At 39.2% G+C, this 24215-nt stretch overlaps 1 protein-coding gene across 1 annotated transcript in view; it reads right to left on the bottom strand.

Moving 5' to 3' along the window:
• The window catches only part of LOC136869171 (trace amine-associated receptor 8c), a 220740-nt gene that overhangs the window by 6592 nt on the left and 189933 nt on the right, over positions 1-24215 (bottom strand). Inside the window, exon 7 of the mRNA XM_068227116.1 lies at positions 18716-18841. Coding sequence (XP_068083217.1) covers positions 18716-18841 — 126 coding nt within the window. The remainder of the gene's footprint in view (positions 1-18715; positions 18842-24215) is intronic.

Below are 24215 nucleotides of genomic sequence, written 5' to 3'. Positions count from 1 at the left end.
TGTTGTATGTGTTTTTTGTAAGGTGGAATGCAAGCTCCATTTTTCTGGCTCTCTCGCGGTTTGCTTCTTTATCAAGCCCATTAGCTTGTATTATCTCACCAAGGTATTTGAATTTAACAACTTTATTTATCATTGTTTGTTGTTACTATGCATCTTGGAGATCCTTTAATGATAGTCATGAAATGTGTCTTTTCAAATGATATCTGCAGCCCGGTTTTCATTGCTACCTCCTTTAAAGTGTTAACTTGTATTATCGCCGATTCAATATTTTCTGGTAACAGTACAAGATCGTCCACTTCACTGAAGTTAATCTTCATTTTATTTTGAATCACCTCCACCACCTTATACATTAAATCCAATTTATTCTCTTTCGTTCTCTCTTGGACACTGTGATACATTTCCTCGTACGTTCCTGACTACTAATTGCTTCATCTTTCTTCATCTTAGTCCGCCCCTCTTACCAAATCTTTCACCTCCTTCCGCAGTAGCACTTTTTCTTCCGCATTACTTTTCACCTTAGACGTTGTCTCACTCATTTTTTCTTAAATGCGCCTCTTTATATCTTTTATCTCCTTTGATTATTCTCTTCTCATGTCCTTAACTTGGTCCATTCGGCAATCTTCTTTAACCACCTCCTTAATTGCTTCACTTTCAACCCAATCGATGACACCACCTGGATCAGGGTCTGGATTCAATTCCAGTCAGTAGATTAGTAGAACTACCACCCCTGCTGCCACCAGTGCTAATTCCCTCATACTTTTCATATCGCCTTTGCTCTCCATTCTCCTTATTACTTTTCTAATCATACTCATCTGCCATCTTCCAATTACTGCTCGATATTGTTCCACTGAAATGGCCATGTCTCGACTCTAACCGATCAGCACATCCACTGTCTCTGCTTGCTTAAGTTCAACTGATGAGCTGCCATGCAGTTATGGGTAATCGAAATATGCGGAAACTGTACTGCAATTTGCGCATAAACTAAGTTTCCAAAGAAATCTAATATGCGGCCGATAGAGACATGACAAAACATCAAAGAACCAAAACGATTATAGGTTGTTTCATCGTCCATACGACTTCCAAGTTTTAAGATATAGCTGTATGATAGGTTGGTAAAATAATTTCTCAAGTTGTTAAAAACATACGAAATTTGGCCTAGATCGAAACATTTACCTTTATCTTTGGTATAAATGGGCGACATACTATAAAATATCTTGGGACCAAACATGTACGCCACAAAGAGCCGTCTGATGATGCAATCTGTTTGTCGATACCATGTACCGTTTCGCTGCAGTAAATTTCCAAATTCCAGTCTGTAATATCATGCGCGCACATGCTTCCGCTATCTTATTTCTATTATATAAAGCCAGAAGGCTGACTGGCTGACTCACTCACTCAATCACTGCCATTAATGTTTATCCACTTCCAGATGAGCTGGAAACTGGAAATTCTGTGAACAGATAGCTATCAGGGTGTAACTTAAGGAAAAATTAAAAATTTCAAATTTTACATTTTGCTCCTCCCCCTAAAACATAATATCTGACAAACTTCCTTGTGCACTAGATAATTGAAAATTTGCAAATTCATAGCTCTTGACCTGCAAGAGACAGAAATTCCAAAAGGTTTCAATGTTTAACTTTTCGAAATGTGGAGGCAATTTTCCTGACGGTGTAGACCATCGTTATGATGTAATTTGTGGCTAAGCGGTAAGTCGTATCGCGAAACGGACAACACATTCGGCAATAAATGTGAAGATATTTTGAACATTTCCCTTAAATCACTTTTCTGTTTGATACACTGATAAGACTGATAGAATCATGGAATTCGGCAGGCTCATTGACACGTCCGTGGGCCATTCGCAAGCCAAATTCCATTATTCTAACTTTTTTGTAAATAAGGAAAAACAATAGGAATATGCGGAAACTGCACAAAAATATCGGACTAACCTAAGTTTCTAAACCAATATACCCGATGGTGATACGACAAAACGTCGTTTGTTGATACGACATACCGTTTCGCCACAGTAGTTTTCCAAATGACCACTTCTAATCCAGAGTAACGGGGGGTCTGTTGGCCGAGATATACATTACCGGATGTACTTTGGTTTTCTAAGTGAAGAATGTGGTGGACTTGCTTCACCTGTACATTTTTAAATGGGTGGTGCTGAGTTATGACTTTCGGAGCACTACTGGTGAGTCCAGGTGTTGTGGAAGGTGGTACACAAAGTGTCAGTCGTGCTGCAATATTTTTCTGACCCAAAGAAAAAAGCATACGCAAACTATATCGCTCTCTACCATGCTTTGCAGTCTCATTATAGCACCTCCGGTGCTGCTATTTGAGGATCCAATCAACCTCTGGACCAAAGAAGGCACGTGTACCACGGACTGTTCTTCGTTCTAGGAATCTAGCATGTGAATTTAAACCCGAATTTCAGTAGTAGCCGGTTTAATCAGATTTTTCTCGCCGTGAGATTATGATAGGGAATCTTTCGTGTCTAACGTATCATACATCAGTTGTAAAGAGCGCTTGTGTAACTAAGAGTATGTCATCTCATAGCGATTTTCCTCTGACCACGAGACTCAGTAATTTATTTACAACATCGCAGCTCATGCGACATGTTTACCTCAACGAGGTCGACTCTCGGCTAACAGTTATCGTTAGCAAACATCACAGTTTGAATGAATATTTTATGCAGTACACATTTTAAGCCGCAGTAATATAGGTTAAGCCTTCACGCGCACAAAATTTACGACGGAAAAATTTCGGAGCCTCTAACAATGAGTGCAATAGTGATCCAATTAACAATGAGACCAATCAGGCTGACCCAATGGGAAGTTAATTCCCACCACAGAATCAACACGAAACAATTTGGGGGTTTATGTTATTCAAAGTGGTTTCAACTCCCTGATGGAAATGGAAACAATTAATCAAGTTGAATTACCAGGTTAATTTTAGCACTGCACACAGTAGAAATATCTATGAATCGAAACCATAAAAGCTCACATATGAATGATGCATATCTACACGGTACAGACACGGTATTGTACAGCCCAGCATTTGCCTGGTGTAAGCATGGAAAACCACAGAAAACCATCTTCAGGCCTGCCGATAGCGGCGTTCGAACCCACTATCTCTAAACATTATTTATTAAAAGGGTCTCACATGTTACAGAGGAAGAGGAGGAAATCATTTATTTCCTAACCTGAGAGGTTAAAACGGACCATCGAGAGGGCCTTTCCGTTGGCCTCAAAGAGGTAACTGAAGTACAGATCATTTTGTTCAACCCATGTTCTATACTGTAATTGGGCGACTCTCAAGACTATAGAGGTGGGTATGGATTTTCATTTCGATGTGTCTATTATTATTATTATTATTATTATTATTATTATTATTATTATTATTATTATTATTAACCCTCTACTGCATACTGTTGCCATTAGGCAACAAATAACTTTTCACCTGTGCAGAAGTGCAGCGCTATCTAACGTATCAACAATCGTGTCAACAGTAGAACGGTGATTGTGCTATCTGTTTTGTAATACGACTTACCGTTTAGCCACCAATTATCCAGAAACGAAGGTCTGCGCCGTCATAAAAATGCATCTATATTTCGATATTTTCCGGGGCCAAAAGTTATACATTTGAACAGCTTGAAATTTTTTCTCAAAGAAAATAATGTCCAGGTTTCGAGATTAGCACTCGCATACATGCGGGAAAATTAAGGAAGAAAGTGATTTAGTTAAGACAGTTGAAATTAATAGAAAATAGGATTAAAACTGAGTACAGCCGGATAGGATAAATATTTGAATACCAAACGGATGTATTGGAAAATCAAATGTCCCTCAATAAATTGTAATTGTATGAGTTAAGGATATAAGAAAGCAGTAACTGAGGAGAAATTTAGGCGCAGGGATTCTTAGGTAAACAGATAAGAAGATGACTCAGGGTGTTATTACTTAAGCTATCGGAGGACAGTTATAATCTCCAACAATATTCCGCCAATATCCGGCAGAATATCCGATTGACGTCTTTCTCGCTTTCTACCCGAGGAACAACTACGAGTTTATAGGAATGATGACGAAAATAGCAATACGCTACATCCCTGCTAGCAAGCAGTCAGCGACGTTGCCATGGTAACCTGTAGGTTCGTTGTCAGCCTGTCGGTCCCTCAATGCAAAGCATGATACCCTTAGAAAATAGTAAATGTCTCCGTCATTTGAAGAGTAAGTTAAATTATGAACAAAACAAAAGTTGTTTATAATAAAGAGACGTTTCAAATGAAGTCCACGGATTTTATATAAAATCAATAGTATAAGAGAAAATGGAGGAAAACTGTTCTGGTTTTCCTATGAATCCCCCGTCTATTCAAATATTTCTAAATTATACGCATATCGAAAGGTTCACTGGAACGCGTATACTCCAAATATGACGTTTGGTCGATATCTATTCATCCGTTTCGCCGTGATGTTGCAACAAACAGATAAACAGACACGAAAAATAAAAACCACCGATTCGGTCCTGAGTTGACGTAAAACGGACAAATATATGAAAAATTGTCAAACAAAACAAACGCAATTTATTTATATAGATAGATGTTATTGATTATATGACCCACTAACTGCTTTTATTGTTTTCGGAGACGCAGAGGTGCCGGAATTTTGTCACGCAGGAGTTCTTTTACGTACCAATAAATTTACCTACGGGGCTGACGTATTCGAGCACATTCAAATACGACCGGACTGGGCCAGGATCGAACCTGCCTAGTTAGAGTTAGAAGGCCAGCGCTCTACCGTACGAGCTACTCATCCCGGAATTATTATTATTATTATTATTATTATTATTATTATTATTAATTGTCAGTTGCACTCGTCCTTGACGGGTTGGATTTTATGGAACTGGAGATGAGTGGTAGGAGAAGAAGCATAGCACACGCCTATTAACAACAGTAAGTAAAATGTTACTCTTGATAACTTTTAGGGACTTCATGCCATTACGTGCGTCGATGAGTTAATAACGGGTGTTATTGGAGGGTAAAAGTAAAAGTAAAGAAAAAGAAGTTTAGAAGAAAAAAATTCATGTATATAAAGACGTTATAGACCAAAAAGTAGACAAAACTGAAGTCAAACATGATACAGTAATAAGCTTTCGGGCTTTTGCAAAATCAAGAAAACAAGTTGAAATACTTTACGTTTCGCAGAGAACTTGATCCTATGGAAAGTTAATTCCAATCGCAGAATCAACACTAAACAATTTGGGGTGTTTATGTTATTCAAAGTGGGTTCAGCACCGTGGTGGAAATGGAAACAGTAAATCAAGTTGAATTACTGGGCTATTATTATTATTATTATTATTATTATTATTATTATTATTATTTTCCACTAACTGCAGGTACAATTTATGGATGGTGAATGGAGAAAGGGCATAGCCCCACATACATGAAAGTGCCTCCATCACCACTTAAAATTACAATATTCAAATATACAATTACATTCTACATAGTGTGCTTCTATACAGTTCCCGTATTTACAGGCATATTTACATACTACTCACAAGACATGGTCAACATTCAAGTAATTCAACACACACACACACAAACACACACGCACTCTACCTCTCTCTCTCTCTCTCTCTCTTATCCCCAAATATACTTTAGCTAGGCCAGCTCACTCATACCCACATACAGTACAGTCTCATTCACTCGGGATCACATAAACTTTCATCCGTCCTCTCATTCATACTGAAAATTCACACAGCAGAAAAATTATATTATGTACAGAAAGTTTCCTTATATATACATCCTTTTTACCACTTTACAAAATTTCTCTGGAGGTAGTTCTTTTATCTGTGGTGGGAGTTCATTCCACAGCCGAGCAGCACGATTAAAGAAGCCGCTTTGATATGATGCTGTTCTTGCAAATGGAGGGAAAAAGGACACACCTCGACCTCATTGAGCGGAACGATAGTTCAGCTGTAAGCGGTTGAAAGGGTTTATATGAATGTTACCCGCGAGGGATTTTCTCAGGAAAGCAATATCTATTTGTTTACAGAGGGATGTTATGGAGGGAGCTCTGATCTATTCTTCTATCCTGTTAGTCTTTCGTTGCACTTTATTTGATTATTTATATTTATTTCATCTACCTCATTCGCTCCCCCCGCCCCATGATTCGTCTGAAAACCTTGCGGTTACTTCGCAACCGACATCTATATACATAAAATAAGAGTTTTGTCTGTACATTGCTCAGAATTTGAAAATAATGGTATTTCTGTATCGGTCATGTCCATAGTAACAATAAAATGCATTTTTTACTTTTCCGTAATGTCTGTCTGTCTGTCTGTCTGTCTGTCTGTCTGTCTGTCTGTCTGTCTGTCTGTCTGTCTGTCTGTCTGTCTGTCTGTCTGTCTGTCTGTCTGTCTGTACACGCATCACGAGAAAACGGTTGAAGAGAATTTAATGAAAATCGGTATGTGAAGTCGGGGGATGAGCCTCTACAATCTAGGCTATAAATCATTTTGCTCACGCTGAGTGAAATGGTAGTTTAGGGGAAGGCCTAAAATTGAATTCTCAACTATTTATGTTATTAGTGGTCTAATGAAAATCGGTATGTGAAGTCGGAGGATGAACCTCTACAATCTAGGCTATAAATCATTTTACTCACGCTGAGTGAAATGGTAGTTTAGGGGAAGGCCTAAAATTGAATTCTCAACTATTTATGTTATTATTGGTCGTATTTTAAAGAAAATGGGTATGCAAAGTTGGGGAATAAGTTGCTATAATCTAGGCTGTCAATAATTGTATTCACGCTGAGAAAAATGGTAGTTTAGGGGAAGGCCTAAAATTTAATTCTCAAACATTGTTGTTATTAGTAGTCCTATCTTGATGAAAATCGGTATGCAAAGTCAGGAAATAAGTCGCTATAGTCTAGGCTGTACATTATTTTATTCACGCTGAGTAAAATGGTAGTTTAGGGGAAGGCCTAAAATGTAATTATCAAATATTTCTTATTAGAGGTGTAATCGATGAATGCTACATAACTAAGGTAATATAGTATTAAATTTCATATTATTCATGTCTTATGCATTGTTACCGTACTGGCTATGATCACAAAGATATTCATGAATTTGGATTTTTGTTATTAAGTCCATATCAGCGCCGAGTAACGAGAAAATGGGTAAACAGTATTTAATGAAAATCGGTATGTAAAGTCGGAGAATAAGAAACTACAGTTTATGGTATAAAATATTTTACAAATCACAGAGTCGAAAGAAAACTAAATGTGAAGGCCTACAATATAGAAAGCTCATAACATTGATCAACAATAACATTACATTGACCATTGTTTGTCGTGATGTGCTTTGTGTCTTCTGTTGCCCCTCATCTCCGGTAGATAGGATTACTGCTGCGTACAGAGTATTTTTATTCGATTTACGTTGCACCGATATAGATAGGTTTTATGGCGACGATGGGATAGGAAAGGGCTAGGAGTGACTTAGGCCTTAATTAAGGTACAGGCCCAGCATTTGACTGGTGTGAAAGTGGGAAACCACGGAATACCATCTTCAGCTCTGCCGACAATGGGGTTCGAATCCACTATCTCTCGGATGCAAGCTCACAGCTGCGCAGCGCTAACCACACGGTCAACTCGCCCAGTCGTACAGAGTGTAACAGCCTGTCTGAATATTGATGGGAAGTAGCTGGGGAGTTAGATAACTTTCTTCTTTAGCATGCCATTCCCCTGGTTTATAAATTTTCTGATACTACTGGTACGTAACACACTGGATCATCATAGCATTCGGGCTATTCATTCCCTACTCTGAGGCACTGATTGGAATGAACAGTGTGCATATTTAGCGTAATAATGGCAGATGAGTGTTCATGGCAATCTGCGGCCTGGTCATCCCAGCTCTGGAACTTTGGACTATTAGATTAGCACCGCAATCTAACCGCCGCACTGTTCGTTAAAAGTGATAAAACGTGGGGCTTTCCATTTGATCGAGTATTTTATATGATAGCATTGCTTTTAATCGCTACATTCATACTTACGTTTTTGTAATGACCTATGTTGATCTCAGGTTAGGAAAACCACAAAGTCATTCTTTCTGAGAATCCCGTAGCGAAGCACGGGTACATCAGCTAGTACAGTATAAAAAGGAACATCTTAATTGGACCACGGCCGACTTGATGCGTCGCTCTAGCTAGCTCCACGGCCGACTTGATGTGTCGCTCTAGCTAGCTCCAAGGAGCCCAGCGAGGGATCCAGTCGGCCGTCATTGGAGCTTAGATGGTGTCGTCAGCTCCCAGTTGGAATGCTAATAGTCAGCCATCTGGTGACGAATTAGAGTACCACTTACCATACAGCACGGCAGACTGGATCCCTAGCTGCGCTTCAACGCATCAAGTTGCCCGTGTATAGACCAACGGTAAAGCATTATTTAATTCAAACCTTCATTATTGGAGAAGTCCTCCCATAAATTTCCAGAAGAAGAAGAAGATTGGAGAAGTCTTCTTCGTGAACAGTCGAGACTGTCTTCAGAAGTTCTCTGCGAAACGTTAAGAATTTCACCTTGATTTCTTGACACTGCAAAAGTCCAAACGCTTGGTTTATCGTGTCTACAATACATGGCCGTGAAAGCATCAATCTAAATATTGACAAACAGTTTGATGAATGCAAATTCCCACCATATGCGTTCAGTTTCTATTCTATTACCCGTGATTTAGTAAAGAGTTGCCTGCACTGACTGCTTTCGGTGCGAATTTATGCTGTCTAATGTGAAGGAGAACATTAAATAAAAAAAGCAGGATGATGTGTAAACGAAAACATTATGAAGAGCCGAGTGACTGTGGGCAAAAACGATCTGCAGTGAATTAGGAATAGCAAGAGCAGTATATAGAAGAGTGTACATGTATAGGATCATTGAATGCACCAAAGCACGAGTTTTGTGAAAAATGCAACTGTAATTTTTCAATTAGACATGGAGGGCGCAATGAGTCCGACTCATTGGCTGAATGGTCAGCGTTGAGGTCTTCGGTTCAGAGTGTCTCGGGTTCGATTTTCGGCCGGGTCGGAGATTTTAATCCCTCTGTTTAATTCTTCTGGCCCGGGGACTGGGTGTTTGTGTTTGTTCCGACACTTTCCTCTTCATATTCAGACAACACACTACACTACCAACCACCACAGAAACACGCAATAGTGATTACATCCCTCCATATAGGATTGGTGTCAGGAAGGGCATCCGGCCGTAAAACAGGGCTAAGTCCACATGGGCGACACAGTTCACACCCGCGACCCCACAGGTGTTGGAAAAAGCGGTAGAAAAATAAGAAGATGGAGGACGCAATGATTGTCCACGTCATGTGTTATATTTTACAATTTGCTTAACGATGACGATGGGATAGGAAAGGTATAGGATCGGGAAGGAAAAGACCGGAGTCTTAATTAAGGTAGAGCCCCAGCTTTGTAAAATTTAAAAATGCACGAAGAATACGGTTGCATCGAAGGGCAATGCAAGGTCCTCTCGACCGAATTAAGAACAACCTGCAGCTTTGTGAAGGGAGCAGGTATATCTAGGTGGGAATGAAGGAGAAACATGGTAGCAAAAGGTGTGAGAGGTCGACGCTAATTAGGAACTAATATTTGGAGGCCCCATGAAGAAAATAAGAAGAAGAAGAATGTCCTCTCGTAATTTTTTACTACAAAATATGACAATAATAGTGTCAGGCGGAATGAATGATATTTCAAGCGTTTATTGGTTTAAGGTAACCCTCCCTTGTATGTAACAAATTATGCCGCTATGGACAATCACATTAGAAGGTTGATATCTCTGCATCTCTGCTAATGTTTTTTTTTTCTTTTTCAAATTGCTTTACGTCGCACCGACGATGAGACAGGAAGGGGCTAGGAGTAGGAAGGAAGCAGCCGTGGCCTTAACTAAGGTACAGCCCCAGCATTTGCCAGGTATGAACATGGGGAACCACGAAAAACCATCTTCAGAGCTGCCGACAGTGGGGTTCGAAGCCACTATCTCCCGAATACTGGACACTGGTCGCACTTAAGCGACTGCAGCTATCGAGCTCGGTCTGCTAATGTTATTCGATTTGCAACTGTAGCTTTCCGTCCATGCTTTGAATACGAATAGACTCTAGGTCATCACAGAAGTTGGTGACAGTACATGATATGAGAGCGCTGGTACAGAAATTAAGTTCATCATCTATCCAGGATCGCTCAGCAGTGCATGTAGCTCATATTTATGCAACGAAATTATAGTTCAAAGTGGTTTGTCAGAGAACGTAACTGCTATCTCAACATGAACACAGAACACCACGATAATTGCGCCCTTGTGTCCGTCAACAAAGGTCAGTGTCGTGCAGTAACTGGTTAATGTGTGATCAGATTACAATCGTCCTAATAACGAGCAGAGCGGAATTTATGGGTAGGGATATGACAACTTACTTCAAGAGGAGTTATGGTTATTTGATTGATGAAATAGCTTTTAAAATGTATATTTATCAATTAGGTACTAAAAATCACTTGGCTTCCCATTTCTTCTTATTTATTTATTTATTTATTTATCTATTTATTTACAACGTATTTCACAATTTCAACCGATTTCTTCCATGATATTCGGTGAGTGTTTTTTCTATCTTTGATACACTTCTTGTCTTTTTTTGCCTGCCGTAGAAACCACGGTGTCCTCCAAGTTTCATTCGGAGTGGATCATGTTTCAACATGTTATCACGTGTGAGCCTCACTTCTTGTAAGTCCACTTCGCGAACCAGGTTCATTTGACCTAGGCATAGATCGGATTGGACAGTCTCCCTCAACTTATTTATGCCAGGTGACCACAGGAAGTGATACTCCTTTTTCGAATGGCGTCTGTTATCTATTCCTCGAGTGAATATACGTCACGAATGTGCCTTTTTCTGCACTCACCATTTTCTTTGAACCGACCCAAGACTTCCCTCAAGATCTTCCTTTGCTTGGCTTCTAGTTTTTATACCAAATCTTTCTTATTATTGCAAGGCATTCTGTCGTGTACAAGGCCTCTGCACAGTCGTGTCTGAGCTTGGCATTGAAGACGCCCTTGGTTAGTTGGTATGCCATTTCCACCATGTTGATACTGGATACGAAGATTGTTTCCACACATATTGGGCTCTATACACTCTCCTAGACAATTGAACTACCGGGCGAGTTGGCTGTGCGGTTAGGAGCGTGCAGCTGTGAGATTGCATTCGGGAGGTAGTGGGTTTGAATCCCACTGTCGGCAACCATGAAGATGGTCTTCCGTGGTTTCCCATTTTCACACCAGGCAAATGGTGGGGCTGTAGCTTTATTAAGGCCAGGGCCGCTTCCTTCCCACTCCTAGCCCTTTCCTATGCCATCGTCGCTATAAATCCTGTCTGTGTCGGTGTGACGTAAAGCCACTTGCAAAACAAACAAACAAAAACATTTGAACTTCTCTCCCCGATTTATTATCCCGCGCTCCACCGCTAGCTTTCTGGGCAGCAGATTGATGTTCGGTATGAATGCCTTTCCCTCAAAGGAGATCTGGAGATCGACCTTTGTTGCTTGTGCTTTCAGTTGGTTGATTTGCTTTGCAACTGTGCCAATGGAATCGGAAAAATTGTAAGAACATTTGCGAATGCTGGCCAGTCGATTGCCATGTTCTTACTTTTACAGACAGTTTAACTTCGTATACAATACCTTTTTTACTAAGGTATTTGTGCTACTAATGGATTGCTTTCTCAAGCACACAGTGCAAGAGAAGAAGAGAGCCCATTTCCCTGCCTAAGTAAGGCGTCTGAAATTTCTCCTCAGTATTACACTTTGGATGTGATATTCATCAGGGTGTATTGGATGATCACCTTTGTTTTATTGTCCAAATGCAATTCTTTCAGAATTTTGATTAAGATAATTTGATCAGACCTTCATAAACTTGGCGAATATTACCACGAATTTATTCTTCCTAGGCTTCAGATATGAAAGAGTGGATATAAGTTTCATGATATAGTTAACACATAGACGTTCTATACTAAGCCCTCCATGATAGTCTCCTAGTTTCAGATAAAGTTGTTTCCCTGCCCTAATTTGGAGAGATTTCGGGAGAATCGCTTATTTAACTGAGAGTTGTGACACGTCTCGGTGGTTATTAACGTCTCCTTTATCACCTTTTCTTATAAAGATATTGTGTCATGGTTGGAAGAATTTTGATAATCATCAGGGTGTGTTAAATGATCGCCCTTGCTTTATTGTCCAAACCCAATTCCTTCAGAATTTTGATTGAGGTGTTTCCATCATGCAGTTCGTAGGCCCTCTTAATATTGATGAAGATTACCACGAATCGCTTAATCCTAGGCTTCAGATATGAGAGAGTGGATTTAAGATTCATGTATACAACACACGGACGTTCTATCCTAAACGGTCCTTGATAGTCTCCTAGTTGTACAGTAGATCTAGTTCTTTCTCTGCCCTAATTTGGAGGGCTTTCGAGAAAATATCTTATTTAATGGAGACTACGCGCCTCGGCATGATTTATAAACATTTTTAGAACAAATATATTGTATAAAGGCTGGAAATCAAACAATATGGGAGTTTCATTCTATCTCGAATATCGCAGATTATCATAGTTGGTCTATTATTTGCCGGGCTGAGTGGCTCAGACGGTTGAGGCGCTGGCTTTCTAACTCCAACTTGGCAGGTTCGATCCTGGCTCAGTCCGGTGGTATTTGAAGGTGCTCAAATACGTCAGCCTCACGTCGGTAGATTTACTGGCACGTAAAAGAACTCCGGCGGAACTAAGTTCCGGCACCTCGGCGTCTCCGAAAACCGTAAAAGTAGTTAGTGGGACGTAAAACCAATAACATTATTATTATTATTATTATTATTATTATTATTATTATTATTATTATTATTATTATTATTATTATCATTATTATCATTAATACTAGCAAGATACTTGTGCTTCGCTACGGCTTTAAAATGGAAGTTATTATTCAAAGTTTTACATTTTGGAGAGTCCACTGTCAGCTGAGCCTGTAAAATACGTCCTCAGTTCGTACGTCAAGCGGTTTTGGGGGAATGGTTATATATTTTATAATCTACCACTCACTTGAACCCCGTACGGAAGCATTTGAATGTTTGAAACCACATCTGATTTAACATCTTGGACGTAAAAGCGACCGACCTGTGAAATTTTGATTTAGTACGTCGAACAGTAATAGAGGAAGGGGTGATTGTAGATTGTATTGAAACATTTATTAGCATCCAGTATATAGACGACAACCCTTCATAAAAATGTTCGTGCCTGAAACGGTTTTGGAAGAAAGGATATTATGTTTTTGAGAGTCAATTACCATCTAAACCTCTTAGGGGAGAAATGGTTTGAAATATACGGTATTTTACACCTAGGACATAAAAGAAGACTTCTCGTAAAATTACAACTTTGTACGCCAAACGGTTTTATAGGGATGAATACTTTCTTTTACGAACCTAACCTCATTTGACACTTTAGCGGTGGAACGTTTAAAAATATTTCCTATTTCACACCTAGGATTTTTAAAACAAAGAGATTGTATCAAGGCTGGAAGTGAAGTAATATGCGAGTTTCTCTGTATCTCAAATCTCGCACATTATCATAGTTAGTCTATTATTATTAATACTAGCAAGATGCCCGTGCTTCGCTACGGATTTAAAATGAAGGTTTTTATTCAAAGTTTTACCTTTTGGAGAGTTCAAATGGAATCCAGTGGAATTTTGTCTTTGTACGTTAAACATTTTCGGAGGAAGGAATTAATTTTTTTTTCGGACCTTAACCCCAATTTAACTCTCTGAGCGGTTAAATTTGTTTAAAACCTTCTGTTATTTAACACCTAGGATGTCATTTGATATTTTAACTTCGTAATTCAAACGGTTTCTTGTAAAGGTATATTTTTGTCATCATTCGTCATTCCCCAGTCAAAAACCCTTAGGGAAGTATTGTTTTACATCCACTTTTTATTTGTATTCTCATGGAAAGAATTCAATTACTTTTACACCCCTCTTAAGTTGATTCCCTCCCCGCCCCCAACAAAAATGCGTGTTTATTTTTAAGGAGATTCCTCCAAATACCAATTTTCATGTCCGTATCATCCTTCGTTCTTGTGATATAAGTATCCTCATACAAAGAATTAAACTAATTTTTCAATTCATTTATCCACTCTTAATTGGATTTTCCAAAAACAAATGAACGCGAATTTCTTTATTTCTAAAGTAGATTCCAAATAAAATTTTCATGTCTGTAACATCTTCAGTTTTTGAGATATAAGCATCCTCATAAAAAAATGCAACCCCTTTCCAGTTCTTTTCACACCCTCTTTAGTGAATTTTACGAAAAAACAAAAAAACCCTGTTTCTTTATTATTAAAGTAGAATCCAAAAAAATTGTTCATGTCTGTAACATCTTCAGTTTTTGAGATATAAGTATCCTCATAAAAAGAATGCAACCCCTTTCCAGTTCTTTTCACAGCCTCTTCAGTACATTTTACGAAAAAACAAAAAACGTGTTTCTTTATTTTTAAAGGAGATTCCAAATACCAATTTTCACGTCATATCTTCAAATCTTCAAATGTTGAGATAGCAGTATTATAATAAAAATAATTCAACCCCTCTTTCAGTCCTTTTCTAGCCCCCTCCAAGTGATATTTCCGAAAAGAAAATTAGGTCTGTAACATGTTTGGTTCGTTCTTGATATATAGGCCCTACTCATTTTAAAAATACACTCCCTTTGTCAGTCCTCTTCGAACGTCCCTCTTAAGTATGTTTTCCAAAAGCAAAAAAAAAAAAAAAAAAAAAAAAAATGCGTGTTTATTTTTAAAGGAGATTCCAAATAAAACATTTCACAGCTGTAACATCTTCAGGTTTTGAGATATAAGTATCATCAAAAAGGTATTCAACCTCTTTCTCAACTTTTTTCGCCGCCTTAAGAGGATTTTTCTGAAAACAAAATATACGTGTTTCCTTATTCTTAGAGGAGATTCCAAATACCAATTTTCACGTCTAGAACATCTTCAGTATTTGATATATAAGTATACACATAGTAAAAATTCAACTTATTTCACTTCTCCTCACCCACCCCACCCCCTTAAGTGGATTTTCCGAAAACAAAAAAAACGTGTTTATTTTTAAAAGTGATTCAAATACCTATTTTCATGTCTGTTAAATCTTCAGTTTTTGAAATAAAAGTATCCACATGAAAAGAATTCAACCCCTTTTTCAGTCCTCCCTCGCCCACTGAAGCGTTTCTTCGAAAACAAACAAATGCATGTTACTTTTATATTTTAAAGACAAAAACCAATTTTCACGTCTGTAACGTGTTAAATTTTTTATATATACTGTATATATGCTCATTTCTAAACTTTTCCTCCTTTAACACTTCCCCTTAAGTGGATTTTCATGAAACAAATCATTAAAAATACCAATTTTCACTACTGTAACATCTTCAGTTTTTTACATATATGTATCCACATAAAAGGCATTAGCCCCTTTTTCACCTTGTTCACCCCCATAACAGGATTTTCCGTAAACAAAATAATATGTGTTTCTTTATTTTTAAGTAAGATTCCAAATAACAATTTTCATGTCTTTAAATTGTTCAGATTTTGTGATAGAGATACACTTATTTCAAAAATTCACCCCCCTTTTCACCTCCTTAGTGAAGGAATATGTAAAAATTCCTCCCTTAGTAAGTACCTACATTGTAATATGAATGTATGCCCAAAATTTCATTTCTTTATGTCCAGTAGTTTTGACTCGGGGATGATGAATCAGTCAGTCAGTCAGTCAGTCAGTCAGTCAGGATAAGTTATTATTATTATTATTATTATTATTATTATTATTATTATTATTATTATTATTATTATTATTATTTACCACGGGCACAACTTCTCCTGCTAATTAAACTGCGCGCCTTCTCTAAGGCTATCTATGCCAACGGACATGAACTTTTAAACTACCAAAACTTTCTTCTTCCATGGTACGATGGCTCTACCATCTATTTACTAATGATACCCGCTGGACTAAAGCTAAACTAATGGACAGAGAAATGTTTATTTTTGGATTTGCTATACATTTCTGTTACGATTTTTTTAATGTACTGAAGTTGCCAAGACTTCAGCTGGTTCCTTTTCTATTGTAATCTACCTATCATATGCTTGGAAGTATGTTCTCTAGCTAATCACACCCGGGGGTGTGTACGGAAATTCAGCCTATCAGGATAGTGTAGCTCAAATGGAACTTTCCCCTATGAAACTATATAAGCAGGGCACTTTAGGGCCGTCTTGTCTGAATTGCTCCAGTGCTTGAGAGTGCGACTTGACGGAGGCCATACAGGGCTAGGGAGGCAGGGGCGTTGCCTGCTTGAAGAAGATCCAGGGTAATGGTAGAATTTACCTAAACACGTGGTCGTGCCTGCGGCTAGTTCGAGTGGAAGGTTTCAGCTGTTTCTTAATGTAATTTTGTATTTTGGTGGTTTAAATGTAGGACCTTCTGCGAAGTTTTTGGACTCTAGTTCTATTCCCTACTGGGAAATATTTAATGTAAGGGAACGCGAGTGGTGACCCTCAGTCGTCTCCCCTTCAACCTTTGAATTGGATAACTAAAGTTTTCCACCTCTAAATTTTGTAAATTTTGTCTCGGCTTTAAATGTTCCTCCTTTAGTCACCCTTTTAGTATGGGATTAGAATCTGTATCATTGGGCCTATCCCCACTTACTGTAGGTTCTATAAGGAGTTCTCGTATTTCGCCTCCTTGCCGTTTGTTGATGGCCTGCTACTGTGAAACCTTTTCCTTTTTTTTCCTTAAGGCCTTGTAGTATGGGTAATTATACCCCTTTGTATCGTTAACTATTCTGAGGGTAACTGTGTCTTCGTTTTGGTTCCCTTTGGGAACAGCGGTTAATATTATTGTCTAACAATTGATAAGCCCACCATGGGGCAACCGTGTATGAACACTTTGAAGTGCGGTAACCCGATGTGTTCCCCGGTGTAATTTAAGTGTGACAAAAAAAACTGGTTGCTTGTTCGAGGCTAGACTCTTATTTTTTTGCTGATACTCCTATGAAGTGCATCTGCTCGGAGCAAACCTTGCTCTTTCACAATATTGTACCTGTGAGGAGCAATTATGCTCTTTCATAAGTAATTTAACGACTGGGTGTTTATCCCAATGTGATTTGTACCTGATTTAGGACTTCTAAGTCCAAGGCATTGTTAGAGCTGACGAGCTCGTTGTTAACTTTTCAGCCCTTCCCGGCTTTAAATGTTCCTCCTTTAGTCACCCTTTTTAGTACTGGATTAGCCTCTGTGTCAATGGGACTTACGTCCACTTAGGTTCTCGTCCTTCTAGAAATTGTATAACATTTTATTTTTATCATTAAGGCATTGTAGTATGGGTAATTATGCCCTTTTGTAACGTTAACTATTCTTAGGGTAACTGTGTCTTCGTTTTGGTTCCCTTTGGGAACAGTGATTAATATTACTGTGGAGCAATTGATAAGCCCACTATGTGTCAACCGTGTATGAACACTTTGAACACTTTTCTATCCCTCAATTTTAAGTAAGGAAAGAAATAAAATTTCCAAATTTGTTATACCAAAGTTGGTCTAAGTAATCCCCTGTCCAGCCATTCAACCCAGGCGCTTCCTATTCCTCTGTGAACACGGAAACCCCGGAACAATTCTTATTATTCTTTTTATGCTAGGGGCTTTATGTTGCACCGATACAGATAGGTCTTATGGCGACGATTGGATACGGAAGGCCTAGGAGTTGGAAGGAAGCGGCAGTGGCCTTAATTAAGGTACAGCCTCAGGATTTGCCTGCTGTGAATTCTTATTCTTATTCTTTTTTTTTGCTAGGGGCTTTACGTCGCACCGACACAGATAGGTCTTATGGCGACGATGGGATGGGAAAGGCCTAGGAGTTGGAAGGAAGCGGCCGTGGCCTTAATTAAGGTACAGCCCCAGCATTTGCCTGGTGTGAAAATGGGAAACCACGGAAAACCATCCTCAGGGCTGCCGATAGTGGGATTCGAACCTACTATCTCCCGGATGCAAGCTCACAGCCACGCGCCTCTACGCGCACGGCCAACTCGCCCGGTTATTCTTATTCTTATTCTTATTTTTATTCTTATTCTATCGCATTTTATAAGTTTCACACATAAACCTTTGGAAGATGTCTAATATATAGAGAAAGATTGTCACTCATGATATAATTATTGTGTTTTCCTGTATTTATACCTGTACTGAAACCTTACTTAAACTAAACTCGTCACGTATTTGTATTAATTTAAATATTATTCAGTATCGGTAGGACCTATTACTACCTCATGTCAAATATTTTTGTATAAAAGTAGCATTATTAATGAAAAATCGGTAGATCGTTCAGTTTAGCTGTACGTAAAAGAACTCTTTTGGAACATAATTTCCGGTACCCTAGCGTCTCCGCAAAGCGCAGAATATAAGGGAACGCAAAACGACTAAAATTATTATTATTTTTATTTTTATTATCATCATCATTATCATCATATTAATTGAAGTATTCATACGGGAATAAGAGTATCCTCTTAAAAAGTACTTTAAAATGATTACTAACGCATTCGAAATATCTAGACTTCAACTTGCAAAGTTTATCAAATATGTCACACCTAGTCTATTTAACAACTGAAGTGATGTGCGAAGCCAATACGATTACCTTGGATAGTAATATTTCCTTGCTAATTCGGCGGAAATGGTTGTTCAGCAGCCAGTAGAGGAACGGGTTCCAGAAGCTGTTGCTGAGAGCAAGCCACGTCACTAGAAAGTCGATGAAAGGCGGTATCTGAAAAGAAATTTCGAACGTTGTTCATTTCAATATTTGATTATATGGGCACAATTGATACTTAAAATCTGCACCTGAACTTTACAATGAATCACTATTTTGAAGGTTAGTACTGCATAACTTGTTCCTTTGGTTTTGTTGTTACATTTCAGAATTCGAGAACAACATGAACATCAGCTACGCTAATTGCACTGGGTGAGACTGATAGTTATCTCAAACAAAGAAGTAGGCCTAGCACGTAGGATGAAATCAAATTCGACTCCTGAATTTTATTAACTTTTGCCAAGTGAATTAGTAGATGCGATTCTCAAGAATTGTTATTGTGATAAGCTACACACTAATTTACTGAGATATCACACTTTACATGCTCAAAATTTCTGATAAAATTAAGAGGAATTATGGATGAACAGTCTCTAAATGAATGGCTTCGAGAAGAGAATAATCTCATGAAAATCGTCTTAGAAATATTAGATGCTAATTATACCGAAACCCAATCACACTTTGTTACGATGATCGAGTATGGAACAATTAGCAACAGCTTGATAATCACTGGAATACTAATTCACCAGATATGTACATAACATGGCGTACAAAGTAGCTTATCGAGTTAGAGTTTTGTTCTGCTGTGGAAAGAGATCGGCCGTATGCTGGAGTATCCAGTATTCTAAATTATGTAGAAGAGGATGGTAGCCCTGATTGAATTCCTCATGTAATTATTATTATTATTATTATTATTATTATTATTATTATTATTATTATTGTACCGGCTGTTACAACTATAAGCCGCACATTTGAATTTTCCGCCTTAAAATACTCCTCTACAGCTGAAACTCTGAACTTTGAAACTGAATTAATTTAACCGTTTATCAGAAGATGTCACTGAGTTAATTTCGAATTGTTTTTGTTTACTAATTATCAAGAAGTGTGGACTCTCACAGATGTCTCTACCAAAAACTATGATCATGCACCCTGGTGCGAAGTGAAGGAACTTTTCTTAAAGATATATTGTATTCATAAGTTTGTTCTTTACTAAATGTTGTTCTTTCATTTGTGGGTTGGCAATATTAATCTTTCTTTCCGCCAGTTTTGAAATTACCCAATCGTAAATTTTTGTCATTAATTTTCAGCCAATGGCGTCTTTCTTCCCCAATGTTGATGTGTAACTGTAAGCTACCCAATAAACGACTGTGGGTGTGTCTTAATCATTCATGAAATGTCTCGAATCTTCCCCGAGAGTATAAAAACTGCTGATTTTCCTGGCTCTCGGCCACTCGTACAACATCTAGCTTAGTGTATGGAAGTATAGCAGGAGGCGGGAAGCGCCTCTTTCATCCGCCAGCAGCTCTTCTACAAGGTAATGGCCTTTTTAACATCTTTATTTCTTGCTAGCTCAGCAGTTTAGCCCTCGGGGAAGGTCCGAAACCATTTCAATGTAACCTACCTTTCGAAAAATGTAACTTAGTGCCGGCTTATGTAAAAGTTTCTTATTACTTTAACTGTAAATCGGGGATAGAGAGTGCTTTACCCTCTCGAGCTCCCCTTCACTTTGATTTGAGGTGACTACGTTTTCATAACCGATTTTCTACTTTTAACGTATTAATTTTTATATACGAGTCACCTCCCTAGTTTGGGAATAGACCCTGTTAAATCGGCCTAGTGTCCCTTAGGTTTTAGAAGGTTTCATGTAGGAGTGCAAGTAACGCTTCCATTCATCTTTGTATTTTGGGCCATTTAATTAATCTGTTCTTTTCCACTAAGGCCCAGTAGGTTGGGTACGAGATACCCCCGTTTCATTTGATGTAATTGGTGCCTTGATGGCATTTTGTGTAATAGTCTGGTATTGCCTTTAATAGGCTTGAAAAATTGAGAGCGGCTCAGCTCTTTCTTGTGTTTGAAAAGTGCCTCTGGGAGGCTTGAGGTTAAAAGCTGGGAGCAAGTGCTCCTTGAATTAGGGGTTTTCTGCCCTTTGGTAATTTGTGGTTGTGAGCTGAGAGCTCAGGAATTATAAACTTGGGGCTCGAAGCCCAGTTCTTGTAATGATCTCCTAAAACTTGTGATTCGTTGTACCTGATTTTGGCTTGTTGTTGATTTGCTACTTGTTGAATTTTGAAAGTCTACATGAAAATTGTTAAGTTCTGAAAATATAACCTTTATTGAAATTTTAATTAATCTTTCAGCTTTGTACTTAGACCCATTCCCACCCGCACCTTCTTTCACCTCTGCCTTCCACGGATAACTCCGCAACAAGTGGTAGCAGAGCGTGGTTGAATGGGTCTCAATTTTGCCCCTTTTGACGGCTAAACATTGCTTTTGTTTTGAATTCTAACCAATTTCTCTGTCGCTGGAATTTTCTTTCTTAGTATCTAAATTTGTCAATCTTTTCTCATCATTTCCGGCCCTCGCGATGTTCTCCATCCCGGCTATTTGCGCAAGGAGGAATTAATTTATGAATTACCTATTAGAAATGTTCAATCTGGAGGCACGGTTGCAGCCGATACCACTAAGCTTAAAGATTCTCTTGATTTGCCGATTAGTATCCCCACCTTGAGGGAGAAAGAGATTGACGAAGCTCTCTCCACGATCACCGACAATACTACTGAGCTAGCATCTGTAGTTAGTTTTTTTGAAGTAGGTGATCCATCCCCATATCAACTTAAACGTGTACAAGCTGGATTGTTCCACTTTTACAATAGGGTTACTGATCTATTGTCCGGCTCCATAGCTAAATGGTTAGCGTGCTGGCCTTTGGTCACAGGGGTCCCGGGTTCGATTCCCGGCAGGGTCGGGAATTTTAACCATCATTGGTTAATTTCACTGGCACTGGGGCTGGGTGTATGTTTCGTCTTCATCATCATTTTCATCCTCATCACGACGCACAGGTCACCTACGGATGTCAAATCGAAAGACCTGCACCTGGCGAGCCGAACATGTCCTCGGACACTCCCGGCACTAAAATCCATACGCCATTTCATTTCATTTACTGATCTATTGTCTCTTAAATGACATTTAAGGGAAGGAGGCTAGTGCTCTTCTCGAAAACCTTTTTAAATTGTCCAGTAAGGTTAGCCAACTGTTATCTGGGTCGGCTACCCCCAAAACCGACCAACCCACTCTGGTAAACTTAGTTAGCGAGGAGGACTTTCCCACGGGTGAAGGAGGTAGAAAATCCGCGGCAACTCAACAAACATCTGCCCCATTGGAAACCGAGTCAGGTCGTCGTACATCCATCCCTCCATTTGTGTTAAATAATGCACCCTCTGAAACAGCTTCTCCACCCCCTAGGCCGTTACCTACTATGTCACCCGGGTTCAGTAGTTTGCCTCATCCATTAGCAATGTTGCTCAGGGGTATTTCGAAGTTTTCTGTTAACTCCACCAGTGATGTTATTTCATTCCTAAAGTTTTTAGTTGAGTTCCAAGATCACGCTCTTGAATTTTCTCTTTCTCCGTGTCAAATTCTGCAGATTATTTATCCCTATTCCAGTGGTGTCCTCTCTGACAAAATTGTAAGAGCCATAGCTGATCAATCCTCCATCGAAGACTTCCACGCCCATTTGTTAGCTAATTTCATTCCGGCTAGGGCAAGGTCCTCTCTAATACAGAAGTACTATTATAGAGTACAGCGACTGGATGAAAATCTTGCCGACTTCATCCAAGACATTACATTTTACACTAGGGTATTTGCTCTACATTTCCCTGAAGATCACGCCATTGTGGAAAGAATTTCACTATCCTATAGGTCATACTTGTGTTTTGCGTCGCGTCCGGAGACTTTTGCCGAATTAGAAGCTATGGCTGTCTCAGCCGAGGGAGTTAGATATGCTGACACACTACGTGTAGCGAGGGAGCCCCCTCCTTCTTTAAGTAATCTTCGGCCTCCACCTCGCCGAACCATCGCAACCCGCAAATGTTATGCTTGCGTGTCTAGAGACCATCTTCGGAATAAGTGTCCATTGATTAAATTAAGCGGGACAAAGAATGGAGCAGGGTCATCCCAAGGCTGCTTTAAATGTGACGCTTTCTCCCATATTGCCAAGAATTGTCCGAATTCTAATAGCACTCCCTCCTGCTCAACATCTGGTGCACCTTCCAGCAAAGCAAATAATCAAAAGTGACTAGCGGCATCGGCTGAGTCGGCGTGCCCACCTTCTTCAGGCTCAGCCCCTGGTAAATCCGACGAAATTTCACGGATAAGTCAGTATTCTAATTTATCATTTGAAGGCCCCAAAGAATGTCTTAGGATTGCGGTGGATTCACCCGCTCCCGTACCATTTCTCAAAATTGAATTTAATAATGAACCCGTCACCGCTCTATTAGATTCTGGGAGTGTGTGCTCCATTATTTCAGCTGAATGGTATTCCAAATTAAAATCTGTTTGTAAATTTTCCGATTTTTGTTCGTCTTCGGTTCAATGCATTTCGGCTAGCACTTCTCCATTGGAAATTTTAGGTTTTCTGTATGCCAAAATTAGAATTGCTACATTTACTTGGAAAGTTAAACTGTTTGTGGCTAAGCACTTGTCTTGCCCCATTATATTGGGAGTGGATTTCATGTCTCACACCGGTCTAGTGCTCGACATTCAGAACAAGTCGTGCACTTTCAAATTTGCTAGTAATTTCAAAATCCCCTTACTTAAATGTAGTTCTGTATCATGTTCATCTGTTTCGCCTACCCAGGATGAGATGTTGTTAGACCTTAGACATCTACCTGAGGAGCAGGCTGAGAGTATTCGTAAGCTGTGTCAGTCGTTTCCAGATTTTTTCTCTGAAACTCTTGGTGTTACTGACCTCATCGAATACAAGATTGAGGTTACGGATTCGATTCCTGTCCGATTTCCTCCTTATAGGTTATCTCCACCTAAAATAAAAGGCTCTGAAAGAGATCATAGATCAGATGTTAAAAGATGGTATTATTCGACCCTCTACGTCGGCGTATTCATCACCTATTTTTCTAGTTCCGAAACCCAAGGTGGCTTCAGGCCTGTGATTGACTATAGGGCTTTAAATCGGAAGGGGGTGTTACAATCTGTGCCCCTTCCCGACCTTTACTCTTGTTTTTCATGGTTTCGAAAAGCTAAGTTCTTCACCATCTCAGACCTTAATCAGGCGTATAATCAGATCCCGCTGGCTGAAGAATCCAAACACCCTACAGCGTTTGCCACGGATTGGAACTTGTATGAGTACAACCGCGTGCCTTTCGGGCTCCCCACGGGAGCGGCTGTGCTTACAGGACTGCTAGACAGGGTCTTCTCCGACATCAAATTTGAGTACTTATACCATTATCTTGATGATGTCGTCGTATTTTCTGAGACCTTTGAAGATCATCTAGATCATCTAAAAGAGGTCCTTAATCGCCTTCGTAAGGCAGGGTTAACT

This window comes from Anabrus simplex, chromosome 1, assembly GCF_040414725.1.
Source record: "Anabrus simplex isolate iqAnaSimp1 chromosome 1, ASM4041472v1, whole genome shotgun sequence".
Lineage (NCBI taxonomy): Eukaryota > Metazoa > Arthropoda > Insecta > Orthoptera > Tettigoniidae > Anabrus > Anabrus simplex.
This window is presented reverse-complemented; position numbering and strand designations above follow the sequence as displayed.